Raw genomic sequence first — 16671 nt, forward strand, 5'->3', positions numbered from 1 at the left:
GCAGGGAACCCCTTTTTCTCCCCTTGGCAGTATCCCTCAAGCTGTACCCTAAGGCATCTCCTCTTAGCTTTTTCTGGCACTCTTCCTTGCCTCTGTAACTAAGTTGTTCTGCTTCTCTGCTCTGGGTGGCCCCTATCAGTTCAAAATCAAAGCACCAATGTCTCTGAGCCCCAGGTTGACCTTCCTGAGAGAATCTGATTGGTCTAGCTCAGATCAGGTGTTCAGCCCTGAGCGAATTGGCCTGGCTAGGGGAAGGTTACAGGACCCCCTGCAGGGGCAGTGATACTCTCTAAGAAGCTGTGAAGGATAGGAAGGAAGCTGGAGGGCTTCACCCCAGCTGTCCTCCTGGTATGGACAGCTGGATAGGACAGGAACCTGTTCTAATTGGTTGGTTTCTAAACTACAGGTCATCAGGGCTAAAGGTTCTCCAGTTTATGGGTGGAAAGTGACATGCCCAAGGTCACACTGCAAGGGCAAGACCAGGACCTGGATCCTGTTCCTTAGCTTAAGCCCATATAGCCCTTCCCTGCCCCCATTTTCCTTTTCACGATTCATCCAGAAGAGCCAACCAATTGCCAAATGTGTGATTCCCAAGTGGAACTGGAGTGTGAGACTTTTCCGAATGGTGTGATTGAATTGCCTGAATTGAGAAAGAAGTGGCCCTTCACTGCTTCTTGTGTTCATTTGAAAGCTGCGGAGCAGTAGCCAGTTTCCGAGGCCAGCTGCTGGCTACCAACCCTGCAGAGAGACTGTGCCAGAGAAGTTGGGAGAACTCCAACCCTGGGCTGAGGGGAAGAATGGCCCTCTGCCCTACGCTGTGGGCCACCCTGCCTCTCTCCTCCCAGGTACCAGGAGGTCCAGGAGGCCCAGAGGGCGCTGGGTGAAGCTGTGGCAGAGGTGCTGCCTGATGCCAAGAGGGTGCTGGCCTCCGTTCGGCAAGTTGGCACAGACGGAGCTCCAAGCCTGGCCTCGCTGTCTACCCTGGGGACACTGGTCAGCTCCACCTCTTCAAAGCTCTGTCTGGGATCAGGGTGGGGATCTGGCAGCTAAGAAATCAGTAGGGCCCAGCCAGAGGTAGATGACTTTGTTTATTATTTTTATTAGACTTTAAATGTTTAGAGCAGTTTTAGATTTATAGGAAAATGGAGCAGAAAGTATTACGAGTTCCCACATACCTTCTCTGCCCCTGCACAGAGTTTCTCCTAGTATTATCACATCTTGTGTTGGTGTGTCCATTTGTTATCAATACATCATATAAACTGAAGTCTACTTTAAGTAAAGTCTTCACCACTCTCTCTATCATATAGCCCAGTGCTTAACTTGCAGTGTCACAACAGGACTTCATCTCTATAGTTTTGCCTTTTCAACTCATGTAGTTTGATGTGGCTTGTTTAAATGGACTAAAGCGTCAATTAAAATGAGATTATTTTAAAAAAATGAGATTATCTACCTACAGAGCTCAGCCAGTCTTTGTTGTCCATAATGACATTGAGCCAGGGGCCTCTCTCTTCTACATTGTACTGGCCTTAGCAGAGGTACCAGCACCGAGTGGCCGAGTCAGGCCTCACCCCTCCCTCTTCAGCTCTGAGACCTTGGCTGTGCCTTTCCCATCCTGACCCTCAGTTACTCGGTCTGTCATATGGGGCTTGCCTATTTGCTACTCCAGTATGGTGCTGTAAGATAAGCACTGGATTACTAACCACAAAGTCAACAGTTCAAACTCACCAGCCCCTCCTTAGAAACCCTGTACAGGGTCACTATGAGTTGGAACCAGTTTGGCACCACTTAACACCACTACCACCATCGTGAAGGAGTCCTGGTGTGGTGCTGTAGGATAAGCACTGGACTACTAGCCACAAGGTCAACAGTTCAAACCCACCAGCTGCTCTTCAGAAACCCTATTTAGGGTCATTATGAGTCGGAACTAAACAACAACCATGGAGATGAAGGTGTTCTGGTTGTGCAAGGGTTAAGCATTGGACTGCTAAATCAAAGGTCGGTGGTTGGAACTCACCAGCTCTCCTAGGGAGAAAGATGAGGTAATCTGCTTCCATGAAGAGGTACAGCCTCGGAAATACTTTGGAGCAGATCTACCCCATTCCATAGGGGCGCTGTGAGCCAAAATTGACCTGATAGCAGTGGGGTAGGTTTGAACTGTGGTGGTGGGCATTCAGCTGGGCTCTGGTATAGGGTGACCTCATGCTTGTTGGTGTCTCATGTCCTCTGACCACCAGGAGACAAGTCAGGCCCATCATCCCTCTCAGTCATCCTGGAATCCCAGGAAAACTGAACTTTAAGAAAAGACTAAGCTTGATAGAAGTCCCTGGGTGGAACAAACAATCAGTGCACTCAACTACTAGCTGAAGTGTTGGTGGTTTCAGTCCACTGAGAGGCACTTCCGAAGAAAGGCCTGGTGATCTGCTTCTAAAAAAATCAGCCACTGAACCATTGGAAATCCTAGAGAGCACAGTTCTGTCCTGACGCACACGAGGTGGCCGTGAGTCAGAATTTGACTTGATGGCAACTTGTTACTGGTTAAGCTTGTTACAAAAGCATTTGGGCAAAACAACCCTGACTGACTGGCCTAAGATTAGTTCTTCATGGTCTTTGCTTCTCCCATGGCATGCAAAGAGTAATACCCTCAAATATTAGTGTGTTTGTTCCCAGTTACCCTAGATCCTTCTGAGGCTGTGCAAATAATATGCAGTACCTGCATAGCCCTGCTTCTCTAACCTCCAGAAAGTCTGAATTCTGAAGTATGAGAGGGCTTCAAAAAGTGTAGGGAAGAATTCCATTTTCTTTTAATTCCATTTTTCCATGAAATTTTAAAGCCCCCTCATATTGGAATCCTGGTGTGGTGCTGTAGGTTAGTTAATGCACTGAACTGCAAACTTGATTTGAACATCAAGGTCAGCAGTTCAAGCTTAACAGCACTCCTCAGAAACCCTGTACAGGGTCACTCTGTGTCTGAACTGACTCGACAGCACTTAACAACAACATCTATTTGGCCCACGGTTTCAACCGAGGAATTGTGGATCTGGGCAAGGAGGCTTCCTTTGCAATGAGGGACCTGCAGCCCAACTTCCCTAAGCCACACAGCTAGAAACTGATGGCACTGGATTCTGAGTTTAAAGTGACAGGCTCCCCAGTTGGTCTCTCTAGCCCTGGCTCCTCCGCCTCCTGAGTCCACATGCAGCCCTCTCCCCAGTTCCCCTGCCCCTGGTAGGAAGGCCCACTGGGTTTTCAAAGAGGGAGAAGGCTTAGGTGCTGGACCAGCAGCTAGGAGCAGGGTGCCTCTCGCCTCCTTCACCCCCAATGGAGGATCTGCCTATGGTTCTTCCTCTGAGACCCCACCTAAGCTTCCTTCCATCTCCCTGCAGCCTCAGGAGACCCTGGCCCAGGACTTGAACCTGAAGGTACAGACATTGGAGCAGACAGTGTCAATGAGAGAGCATGTGGCCACCAAAGCTGTACAAGACCTTCAGGCTACCGTCCAGGAGGTGCTGCAGAAGATGGAACCCCTCACACAGGTCTGCAGTAGGGCATTTGGGGGAGAACAGCTATAGTGAGCTAAGAAGGAGCAAAGACTGAACAGGGCTCTTCTAGAGAACCCGAGAGACAGCCAAAGCCATGGCAGGAGCTATGGTTTCCTGAGATTAAGGGAGTAGAGTTGTGAAGGAGGAGAGTGGGTGGGGACAGGGAGACAGACAACAGTACCAGGAGCATCTAGGACCACTCCCAGTTCTGGTAGTGTAGTGATTACAAATCGGGCTGCTAATCCCACAGCCAGCAGTTCAAAACTACCAGCTGTTCCACAGGAGAAAGATGAGGTTTTCTGCTCCCGTAAAGATTTACAGCCTCAGAAACCCTGTACAGGGTTGACCCTGTACAGGGTTGCTATGAGTCGGAACTGACTCCACGGCACATAACAACAACAATCAGGATAAGGAGCTCTGGTAGGTTTTCTCTTCCCATAAAGGTTTACAGTTTCAGAAACCTTGTACAGGATCACTATGAGTTGGAACTGATTCCATGGCACATAATCACCATTACCACCACAATGGGGCTGGCTCTTCATTTGCTCACCAGATACTTAGTGAACACTTTTGAGGCATCATGGGAACTCCTAGTACTAAGCCACAGTTTGACATTGACAGTCAAGCAGGGAAATCATGGAGTTCAAGAATTACATAGCAAATTTAGCCTAGTCCAGTGGTTTTCAACCTACTAAAAAAAAAAAATTATTTTCAGCTTTATATTTGGAAATAATTTTAGACTTACAAAAAGGTTGCCAAAAGTACTAAGAGGATTCCTGGTGTGGTGCTGTGGGATAAAGTACTGGACTGCAAGGTCGGTTTGAATCACAAGGTCGGCAGTTCAAGCTCACCAGTCGCTCCTTGAGAACCTTACACAGGGTTGCTATGAGTCGGAACCAACTTGAAGTCACTTAAAAACAATAACAACAACAACAACAAGAGTACTAAGAATTCCCATATACCCATCTTCACCCAGATCCCCTTATAGCAATATTTTTTTACCTAAACTCGACATCTAGATTATTAAGATCAAAAGATTAGCTGTAAACTTGATCCTTCTCCTGTCCTTTGTTGCAGTGATAGCTTATCAGGTAGTTTTTTAAAAAAAAAATAATTTTTTTTCAATACATTACATTTGAATTTTCAATACATTACATCTGCAGTTTAAGTATGCAGGAAAACTGCCCCAAAAGTACAGAGTTCCCATATGTTTCCTTCCCCAACCCCACCCCTGCAGTTAATCTCTGTTATTAACATCTTGCAATGATGTGTTTAGATTTGCTCAACCAATATTGATATGCCGTTAGTAACTAAACTCCAGTTTACATTTGTGTTGTACAGTCCTGTGGATTTAAAAAATACACAATGTCTTCATTCATTTGTACAGTTAACATTTATCGGACTTTGTGCTGAACTCTGAGGGCACAAATGAATAAAACTTAGTCCTGGCCCTCAAGAAGTTCACTGTCTGGTACAAGTTAGCACTTCCTTTGTATCTGCTGGCCACACACTATATGGTATGCTATACTGATTATCAGTTATGTGGCTGGATACCTACTGGACTGGACATTCCCAGTCAATAAATGTCTATTGACTGATTAAAAAAACAAACATAATGTCATGCGTCCATCAGTAGTCTCCTACAGAATAGTTTCACTGCCCCAAAAGTACCCTGTGCTTCACCTGTTCAACCTCTGCCACCCCTGAATTCCAGAAAATGATTGATCTTTCCAGGTGGTACAGTGGTGGAAGACGAGGGAAACCTGGGTTCGATTCCCTATATGCACCAGCAGCAGCCACTACCTGCGTAAAAGTGGAGGCTTGCATGATGCTGTGATGTAGACCAGGCTTCAGCAGAGATTCCAGACCAAAACAGACTAGGAAGAAAGGCCTGGAAATCCACTTCTGAAAAACAAATGAAAACCCTCTGGATCCCTTTAACCTTAAACCAGAAACATCTGAGGTCTTCTCAAGCCAAACAGTAGTTTAGCTTCATTAGGAAAGAATATCTACCTTCATCATTGAACTCTTTTTTAAGATCTATGTATATGGGATCAAACTGACAACAGCATTTCAGAAGATTAGGTAGTAAACTTAGGCGGCAATGCATTTAGGTTGATAAGGAGCAACAACTTGGGAAAGGAGGGTGAGAATGGTTGCACAGCTTGAAGAATGTAATTGTCTGAATTGTGTCTGAACATGCAGACATTGTTGAATCAGTGGACAGCTGTGTATAGTCTCAACAACAACAAAACAAAATAAATGATTAAAAAAAAAACTATCCCTTGGATCACATGGAGTCCTGGTATGGCACTGTAAGATAAGCACTAGACCGTAAAGTCAGTTTGAATTGCAAGATCTGCAGTTCATACTCACAAGCCACTCCTCAGAAACCCTTTACAGTGTTGCTATGAGTCGGAACCGACTCAATGGCACTTAATAACAACAACATGTCTTTTTATAGCTTCATACCTCTTTTTAAATTCATGAATTGGGTAGTCGTTTTTATATTTCTTTTAAAATTAGGAAATGGAGAATAAACCTTCTTGTGAGGATTAAGAGAGATGATCTGAAGAGCTAGGCCCAGTGCCCCGACACATACTAGTGGAATTATGGTGTGGGGCCCTCGGATAGTGACCACTGATCCAGTCCAACACCCTGGTCCTCAAGTGAGAAGCCCTGGTCCCTGAGACTGTAGCAGAGTCAGGCTGAGATGCCAGGTGACAGACACTTGCCTTCCCAGTGCTGTCCCAGCCCACCATGATGCTCCCACCTTCTCTGGTTCTGCAAGTGTTCAGGATGCCCAGGCTCACCACTGAGTGGTTCTTCAAGCTCATATTCTTTAAATATCTAGTCTACCCTAGTTTACTGGAGGAAGAAAGGCCTGGCAATTTTCTTGAAAGCCTAGGCAGTGAAAACCCTGGGAACATATTTCTACTCTGACATGGGGTCACCATGAGTGGGTATCAATTCCACAGCAACTGGTTTAGTCTACTAAAGAAGAAACTGATTTCTAAGAGTAAAAATTGAGTCATAAACTGATTCACTATTTTATGCCCACTGGCTAAGGCATAAACCCGTCATACAAAGAAATTTACAGTGGCCAACATTCCTATAAATTCTTCTGCTCCAGCTTTCCTCGGAGCTTTTCTGGGGCAGGTAAGTCCCCCTGAGACATCTGCAAGGGCTCCACATATATATAATAAAATAAATCAGGACCTCATGGCAAACAGTGTCAGTACTTTGGTGAAGTTTGGGGACCCCCATATGTGAGTTTGTTGCCCACATGAGTGTCTGTTCTCCTCTGCACAGCTGCGCCAGGAGGCCAGAGCTGCCCTGACCCAGGCTTCTTCGTCTGTCCAGGCTGCCACAGTGACCATCACAGGAGCCAGGACTCTGCTAGCTGATGTGGAAGGTATGAGTGCCCTGCTGAGCCCTTGCCCATGACAGCCATTCAGACTCTCATATTGGCCAGAGAACAAAAGTCCTTCCTCCACCTCTCAGGACCTCTTCCATGCCTGCTCTTCTCTCACCACCTCACATCACTCACCTGGGGACTTGCCCAGGTAACCATGCCGTCCAAACTCCAGCGTCATCAGACCATAGTCTTTCAGGACCAGAGGATGCCATCATCTGTCCACCCCTGGTCCAGTCCACTCTGGCCAGGGTCAGGTTACCTGGTACAAATACAGCTGTCCTGGTCCAATTGCTAGTTGAGGCAGAGGGGAGGGAAGAGAGAGGAAGACTGTTTCTAACAGACTGATGCCAGCCCAGGTTTACTTTGAGCTTTGGGGAAATGACAACCAATTTACCCATTTTACAGATGGGTTTGTTGTTATTGTTGTTAAGTGTCAAATCGATTCTGACTCATAGCGATCCTGTATAGGGTTTCTGAGGAATGGCTGGTAGGTTTGAACAGCCAACTTTGTGGTTTGCAGTCCAGTGCTTATCCTATAGCACCACACCAGGACTTCTATAGCTGGGTAGACTGAGGGAAAAAATCACTGTACCACATCCCTGGGCCAGAACTGAGCCAGGAGTAGAAACCAGTCAGGATTACATTTCTCTGTCTCAGTGTCTCCCTGCATTATAGGTTTCTGAGAAGTTTTCTTTGCTTCTGAGATAAGTCCACCCCCCCACCCCCCCTTATTTATGATTCTGTAGCAAAGGGCTGGGTAAGGCAAGAGGGCACGCTGAACCCAGATGAAGCCTCTGTTGTCTTCTTGGCTCTACAGTGACCTTCCCACCCTCTGACCCCTGGCCATTAGTGTCACAGATCCAATCAAAGACCCAGACTAAAGATAGGGCAGAAGGTGAGGCTCCTAGTCACCATTTTCCTGGGTGGAATGAAGTCCTAGGACCCTCAGGGACTTTTGATGGGAAAGGTATGGATATGTGTTTTTGCCTCTCTAGAGTGGAGTTTAGGAAAATGATACAAAGTGATGAACATGAGAATTATTCCGTTAGCCATTAGTTGCTATCAAGTTAGTTCTGACTCATGCTGACCTTACGTGTGCAGAGCGGAACTGCTTCTTAAGGTTTTCAAGTTGTGATCTTTCAGAAGCAGATTGCCAGCCAAGTCTGTCTCCTAAGGTGGCATTAGGAGGATTCAAACCACCAGTCTTTCATCTAATAGTTGAGGGCTTAACAGTTTATACTAAGGAGCTTCAATGACTCAATGATTAACCACTTGGCTGCTCACCAGAAGGTTGTCAGTTTGAACCCAGCCTCTGGGAGAAAGACCTGGTGATCTGCTTCCAGAAAAATCACAGCTTAGGAAACCAACTTGAAAACCAACTTAATAGCACATAACATTAGAAGTTGTTGTTGTTAAGTGCTGTTGAGAAGGTTCCAACCCATAGAGACCTTGTATAGGGTTTCCAAGGAGCAGTTGGTGAGCTTGAACTGCCAACCTTGCAGTTCAGACAGCTTTGCAATCTGGTGCATTAACCCACAGCGCCACACATTAGAAGTACAAGGGCGTTTAAAGTCATCTTCTGCAACCCCACATAAAGCATGGGGCTCATCACACTCAGCTTGCTTACTACCAGTGACGGGGTGTTCACTGCCTCACACAATATCACCTTTCCCTTGTTGGATGACCCTAGGAAAGTTCTTGTATGTTCCAAACAGAAAGTTGCTTCCTTGGTTCTGTGCAGAAATCTATATGAGGACTAACCTTGAACCGCTGACTCTAGGCTCTCTTTTCTATTTCTGCTCATTTCAGAGACTCCTCCTCTTACCAACAACTGGCCTGGGGTCCCCTAGCCTTGGTCATGTTCTGCCAAGAGAGTTTGTGTTCAAATAAGTGTAGGAAACTGTGTGCTATAGTGCCCTCTGGACTTCTGGTGTGGCACTGTGGATCAGCACTGGACTATGAGCCACAAGGTCAGAAGTTCAAACCCACCAGCTGCTCCTCGGAAACCCAATACAGGGTTGCTATGAGTCAGAATGGACTCCATGGCACTTAACAACAACAACACATAGTGCCCTCTGAAGCCCTCATTGCTGTTGTTATTAAGTGCCATTAAGTTGCTTCTGACTCATAGCCACCCTGTATACAGTATCCAAGGTGTGGCTGGTGGGTTTGAACCAACGACATTGCAACTAGCAGTGCACTTATCCTACAGCACCACACCAGGATTCCTTAAAATACATAGTGTACACCTTAAAATATTAAAGTAAAATATTTAATATTTTATATTTAAAGTAAAATATTAAATATGAAGTCTGAGAAGTTTTGTAATAAAGAAATCTGGTTTAATTTATTTAGACTTGACTTTTCTCCCAAACATTTATTAACAAAATATAGAATTAGGGTTCCATAGAATGTATTTGAAAAAACACTAATTTTATGCATAAAAATCAAAGTAGACCTAATTTTTTTGATTACTTTCATTGAACAATTTTGTAATATTATGACCCTAAAAACCAGAAGAGCCTGGTGTGGTACTATAGGATACGTTCAAACCTATCAGCTGTCCTGCTGGAGAAAGATAAGACTTTCTACTCCTATGAAGAGTCACAGCCTTGGAAACTCTATACAAGTAAGTATGTATGAATCGGAACTGACTTGGCAGTACCTAACAACAACAACGACAAAGATCAGAAAACTTGATACTTTTTAAAACTTGATTTTGTCCACTAAGTATTCTTTATGGTAAATTTCCCTTAGAATTTACAGAAAGGAAAATAATCCCTGTTTCTTTACAACATGAGAAACTACTTAATAGATAACAACCAACCAATGTAAACTGTAGTATTTTCCTCTTTGTGAGGGTTGCTAGGAAGCTTGGAAGTAAACTATGTATTTGGTTCCAGCAATATCATTATTCTAAGTTTCTGACCCTTCTCATTTCTCCTCTTCCCTTCCTCATCCTCCTGGTTATATATGGCTCTTGGGTTTTTTTTCCTTTTAATGATCCAATTACTGATATATCTGTCACTATAAACTACCCCAAAGCCTTTTTTAAAATAAACAGGTTGTACATAAAAATAAAGAACTGGACGGTCAAGGTTGAGGCTCCCCACTCCTGTCACTGACCTAGACATTGACCACCATATAATTTCATGACTTTAACAAGTATCACAAAAATCTTTAAACTCACGGTGCAGTGTTTCTCACTCATTATTGCTTCTTGGATTAGCCTGAAAAGTTATACATAGATGTCATGTTTCTTGAAATCGCCACTCACGCTGTCCCAAGGTCTGGGGTTGGTCAGACATCTGCCAGTGACCACCTTACAAAAGACCTTTGAGGGGTAAGCCCAGCTCTCCTGACATAACCTTGGCTGGATTTGCAGGAATGAAGCTGCAGTTTCCTCAGCCTGAGGACCAAGCCACACTGCGAAGGAAGGCAAATGTTGTCCGGGACAGGCTCCTTGCAGACACGAAGAAGAAGACCAAGCAGGTGGAGAGGATGCTGGGAAATGCAGCATCTGTCTCCTCCAGTGCCAAGAAGAAGAGCAGAGAAGGAGAGCAGTTGGCCAAGGACAGTGCCAAGGTCAGGTTTGCAGACACGGTGGCAGCAGCTTCCTTATACCTGAGTCTGTGAAAGGACTGTCATACAACACATACTCTTGTGTAGGTCAAATATGGCCCCTGTAGATCTGATGCAGAATACACCACACTTATAAGTGCTCAGGTAGCGTAGTGGTTACGAATCGGGCTGCGAACCTTAAGGTCAGCGGTTCGAAACTACCGTCCGCTCTGTGGGAGAAAGATGAGGCTTTTTACTCCCGTAAAGAAACCCTGTACAGGGTCGCTGTGAGTCGGAACCGACTCGATGGCACTTAACAACACCAACAACAGTAAGTGCTCAGGGGCTCCCAGGCTCTGAACTGAGGGCCTTCGTGTGGGTGACCTTGTTGATTTCCCATCAGATAGGTAATTGCTGGTCCCATGTTACAATAAGGTGACGCTCCTAGCCAGGACTCACACCTGGGTCTGCTTGGCTTGACTGCCTAAACTAGGTTTTTCTTTTTCAACTGGGGCCGAGTTCTAATCCGTGTATCTCCTGATACTGTTGCTGTCTTTGTTGCTCATATCTAAGGAAACTGCCTTCATGGTTGTCTAGAGGACATGCTGGATTTGAAATAGGAGTCCTCAGGTCTGACTTTGGGTCCTGCTTCCACTTGAACCTTGGCTAGCCCCTCCTCTTCTCTGAGCTTCTGTTTCCTCATCTGTGACACAGTTGGCATTTCTCCTCTGGGAATACATGGGTAGTATCCAGCTCTTGACATAGTGCCAGCATCTAGTGGGTACCTAGTACATATGTGTTGAGTGAATGACCCATTCACAAAATGGATGCCTGCTTGGCTTTACTGCCATGAACCCTAAAATACCAACCTCACTACCGTCGAGTGGATTCTGACTCACAGTGACCTTAAAAGGCCAAGTAGAGCTGCTCCACAGAGTGTCCGAGGCTATAAATCTTTACAGGAGCAGAAGGCCTCATCTTTCTCCTGCAAAGTGGCTGCTGGTAGGTTTGAACTGCCAACCTTGTGGTTACCAGCCCAGTGCTAAACCTATTACGCCACCTGGGGTCCTCCATTAGAAATCTTTCCCTCCCAACATCTCACTCCATTCACTTTCCCTCCCTGCTGTCGTTGCCCACCCTGTAGTCTGCCAAGGCTTTGCTGAGGAAGGGGAAGCAGGAGAAGCGTTGTGCTAGCCGGCTGGCCAGCCAGACACAGATGACTCTCCACCAGGCCTCCCAGCAGGTGCTGGCCTCCAGAGCAAACCGATGGGAGCTTGAGGAAGTGGAGCGGGTATGTTTGCCCAGACTCCCACCCCATTTTCCTCTGCCCCCCAGCCGTTCCTCCCTCATCTGTTCTTCCCTTTTCCTGGAAGGTGGGTGCTGAGCTAAGCAAGATGGAGCGGCATATCCGGGAGTCTCGTCTTTCCCTGGAGATGGACATCAAGACTTTGTCGGAGCTACTTGTTAGGCTGGGTAAGGAGACCCCAAGGCAAGTCCAGACCCCCTGGGCTCCTGGGGCTTCTCTGGGAGCTCTCTGTGAGACTCCCAGTCCTGGGGAAGATTTCTTCCGTGTCCTCATTGCTGCTGCTTCCCCTGTCCCCATCCTGTGGTCAATCACAAGTATTCGTCCTCTGTGTGAGGCAGAGTTGATGTCCAGCAGTAAGCTCAATTTGAATAACTCTCTGTGTCTCCAGAGGCTTTTGTCTGAGAGGGAGGGACATACAGGAAACTACCACATACAAGAACAGCTGTGTACCCAGTGAATGGGTCAATCCTCAGTGAGAAAGGGTCTGAGAAAAAGAGAGAACATTAAAGCAACAAGGGCATCAAGGAGCAAGTGCTGACTTTGGAACCAGACAGACAGACTGCCTGTAAGACCTTGGGCAAGTCACTCCACCTCTCTGAGCCTCACTTCCCTCTTTTGTAATATGGAAGTAGCAATGGGATGATTGACAGTGCTCATAAGCATAGTACTTGGTATATGATGTGTCATTTTGATGGAGGAGGTAGGAGTCAAGATGTTCAAGATAGGATTCACAAGCAGGCATTTCAGAAGAATGGGACAATCCCTGCCAAGACATGGAGGCCCCAGAGGCCCTGTTGTCTGCTGGGGGGCAACAGTCAGAGTAGGTGGGCTGAAGTGAACAGCATACATGTTCAGTTTTTATTAATAATAAAAAAAGGAGGAATCGCCATGTTCTACATTCTACATACCAGGCCCATGCTAAGCTATTGGCACACATGATCTAATTGAATTATTTTAGGCGAGGACAGTTATTCTCTTGATTATTTTACAGAGAGCCACAGCATGACTAGGCTCACACAGCCAGGGAGGCACTGCTATGGGCCAGCATGCACACTCGTGGCCACTAGACGGCCCTGGTCAAAGTACCTGGCACACACTCTACACTGATGGTTGTTGTTGGCATTGATTCATTCAGAAAACTCTTGGCTGGCACACCCGGCCCCTCCCCATGGGAATTCTGACCTGGGCAGGTAGAGCAGTACCTATAAGGAGATGTTGTTAAGTACCATTGAGTTTGTTCCCACCCACAGCGACCCTGTATAGGGTTTCCGAGGAGCAGCTGGTGAGCTTGAACCACCGACCTTGCAGTTCAAACACCTTTGCAGTCTGGCGCATTAACCCACCGCGCCACACTAGGACTCCAACTACAATGAGATGGTGGTGGCGGTTATGTGCCGTGGAGTCGTTTCTGACCCATAGCGACCCTGTACAGGGTTTCTGAGGCTGTAAATCTTTACAGGAGCAGAAAGCCTCATCTTTTCCTGTGGAACAGCTGGTAGTTTCAAACTGCTGACTTTGCGGTTCGCAACCCAATTCGTAACCACTACGCTATAGGGCTCCTAAACTCCTCAAAAGCCAGGCTGTTTGGACATCCCTGTGGTCAGTTGTTGTTGTTGTTAAGTGCCGTGGAGTCGATTCTGACCCATAGTGACCCTGTATAGGGTTTCCAAGTAGCAGCTGGTGAGCTTGAACTACCAACCTTACAGTTCAAATGGCTTTGCAGTCTGGTGCATTAACCCACAGCGCCACACCAGGACTTCCCTGTGGTCGGTCGGTCAGTGAGACCTCTCAAAATCATTGTTGCAAGTAAGACATGCCAAAGCCCAGCAGGTCCTCAATTTCCCTCTGCCTTTTTTTTTTTCAATCTTAAAACAATGCATGTTTAGTATCTCAGTTTCTGCAGGTCAGAAGTGTGGGTGTGGATTAACTGGACTCTTTCCTCAGGCTCACAAGGCTGCAATCCAACTCTCAGCCTCATCAGAGGCTCAACTGGAGAAAGAGCCTCTTTCAAGCTTCCTTGGTTGTTGGTAGAAATTCATTCATTGTCTTGTGATTTTAGGGCTGAGTCCTCATTGTCTTGTTATTAACTAGGGAGGGACCCTGGTGGCACAGTGGTTAAAGCACTCAGCTGCTAACTGAAAGGTGTGCTGTTCAAACCCACCAGCCAATACTCAAGAGAAGGATGTGGCAGTCTGCTTCCATAAAGATTTATATACAGCCTTGGAAACCCTCTGTCCTATTAGGGTTGCTGTGATTTAGAATCAATTCGATTGCAGGGGGTTTGGACCTTTTTTGGTGTCAGCTGGGGCCTCAGTCAGCGCCTACATGCCACCTCTCACAACGTAACAACTTCTCAAAGCCAGCAAGGTAGTCTCTACTAAAACCAAATCACGGGAGTAATGTGTCACCATCTTCACCAAGAAGCAAGTCACAGGTTCTACCTGCACTCAGTGGGAGGAGATTTACAAGGAGGAGGTCACCTAGGTGTATCCATCACAAATAGACATAAAAGCCCAGTTGCTCCCTAGTCGATTCCAACTCCTGATAACCCCATGTGTATCAGAGTACAACTATGCTCCACAGGGTTTGGCTGTGTGTTTATTTTTGGTGGAAATACACACAGTAAAACCTGCTTCCAGTTTCTAGACATAGCAACCAGTGACATAGGCTACCTTCCTCACAGTGTCAGCGTTCTTGTCTTTTCTGTTCTACTTGTCTCACTTCCTCATACATACTTCCTGCTTGCTCTTCCAGGTTCTAAAACAGCTATATGTATCGGTTCTGACTCATAGTTACCTTGTATAGATAGGGTTTCTGAGACAAATCTTTGCTGGAGCAGAAAAGCCTCATCTTTCTCTTGTGGAGCAGCTGGTGTGCTTGAACTGCTGATCTTGTGGTTATCAGTCCAGTGCTTATATTACAGAGCCACTGTGCTCCTATATATGTATATAAACATATGCATATATTTGTATATGGAGTCCTGGTGTGGCACTGTGGATTAATGCACCAGACTGCAAAGCCATTTGAACTGCAAGGTTGGCAGTTCAAACTCACCAGCTGCTCCTCAGAAACCCTATACAGGATCGCAATGGGTCTGAACCAATTCCACGGCACTTAACAACAATAACAACAAATGTGTGTATATTTATTTCTTATTATTTAATGCAATACTCAAGGATGACAAACTTTACTCATTGGGTTAAACTGTTACTTAGCTTAAAGGTGACTTTACAGGATAGTTGCAATTCCCCCTCTGGCTCTCCCTGGTTTGGCTCTGACTTACCCTCTAACCAGTCTTCAATGCCCAGGAAATTCAAGGCCTTGGGGAGCCTTAGGGCCCAGCCAGATTTCATGGCATTATAACCTTGGGGCTCCCCTCCCCCAACCTATCTGAATTAATCTTCTGTTGAATGTCATATTCATGACATGGTGACAAGGGCCAGGTGCAGAAGGCAACCTGTGAGTTCCATGCTTCTGCTCCCACTAGCGGAGTCCTGGTGTGGCACTGTGGGATAAAGCATTGGATCACAAGGTTGGTTTGAGCCACAAGGTTGACAGTTCAAACTCACCAGTAGCTCCTTAGAAACCCTATACAGGGTTGCTGTGAGTTGAAATCTACTCGATGGTACTTAACAACTCCTACTACCTCTACAACTCCTAGCCACCATTCCCTGCTCTCCTACACACTATCCCCTCTGCTCCCAAATGCCACCACCACCACCACCACCAAGTTCTAGTACAAACTCCAGAAGACTCCTATAGAGCACCTGCTCTACCATCTTGTTTTATAGTTGTTATAAAGGGCCGTTGAATCGGTTCTGACTCATAGCGACCCTGTATAGGGTTTCCAAGAAGCAGCTGGTAGGTTTGAACTATTGACCATGAGGTTCACAGTCCAGTGCTGATCCTACAGCACCACACCAGGAGTCTGTTTTATAGTTGGGGAGGCTCAAGTAAGTCCTTCACCTGTGGAGATACTGATAATACTTGCAGGGCCGGGACTAGAACCCCACTGCCTACCTGCCAGGCCTGCAGTCCTTCCTGCCCTATCTGCACCTGACTCTCATTCCTAAGTCAGCTTCTCTGGGACTGAGACTCTCTATCCCACCCAGTGTCCTCCCACATCCCAGCACACAGGGCGTGTTCAAGTCAGCAGAACTCATGGGCCCTCTCACATGCCACTTTATGGATAAGGGAGTTGGAGCTACCGAGGACTCCCCCAAGGCTGCCATTTTAAACACTGATACAACAAAAACAAACAGTGGTCCCGTGCCACCTAGGGAGACCATTACAGAGTCTGCACACGCACCTGGGGAGATGGCTAGACCCGGCCCTCACCTACCTCACCACACTGCCCTCTTGGTCCTGCTTTCTCTGGCTGCCCTCGGGCAATCAATATCCTGGAAGATTCCAGTTGAGAAGAGCCACAGGGCTGAAGGGGTCCTTGGGTTCACAGGAAGGCCGGCCCATTCTGAGACTTGCCCCTCTACAGGGTCACTGGACACCCATCAAGCCCCAGCCCAGGCCCTGAACGAGACACAGCGAGCACTGAAACACCTGAGGCTTCAGCTCAGCTCACCGGGAGCCCTGCAAGGGAAACTGAGGCTGTTGGAGCAGGAGTCTGAGCAGCAGGTGCTCCTGATCCAGAACTTTGAAAGTGACCTTGCGGAAATCCGTGCTGACAAGCAGAACTTGGAGGCCATCCTGCACAGCCTGCCCGAGAGCTGTGCCAGCTGGCAGTGAGGGCCTCCCAGACCGAGCCATAAACTCCCCACCTGTCCCCGCTGTGCATCCTGCCCAGGGCATGCACACACCTCTACAGGTACACCCACCAGAGCCTGCTGCTGCTG

At 46.8% G+C, this 16671-nt stretch overlaps 1 protein-coding gene across 1 annotated transcript in view; it reads left to right on the forward strand.

Moving 5' to 3' along the window:
* LAMC3 (laminin, gamma 3) overlaps positions 1–16564 on the forward strand; it is a 91169-nt gene extending 74605 nt beyond the window's left edge. The window contains exons 22-28 of the mRNA XM_006834883.1: positions 846–993; positions 3381–3530; positions 6849–6951; positions 10340–10539; positions 11660–11806; positions 11889–11988; positions 16314–16564. Coding sequence (XP_006834946.1) covers positions 846–993; positions 3381–3530; positions 6849–6951; positions 10340–10539; positions 11660–11806; positions 11889–11988; positions 16314–16564 — 1099 coding nt within the window. The remainder of the gene's footprint in view (positions 1–845; positions 994–3380; positions 3531–6848; positions 6952–10339; positions 10540–11659; positions 11807–11888; positions 11989–16313) is intronic.
* Positions 16565–16671: the final 107 nt, after the last annotated feature.

The sequence above is a fragment of the Chrysochloris asiatica genome, unplaced genomic scaffold, assembly GCF_000296735.1.
Source record: "Chrysochloris asiatica unplaced genomic scaffold, ChrAsi1.0 scaffold00014, whole genome shotgun sequence".
NCBI classification, from domain to species: Eukaryota; Metazoa; Chordata; class Mammalia; order Afrosoricida; family Chrysochloridae; genus Chrysochloris; species Chrysochloris asiatica.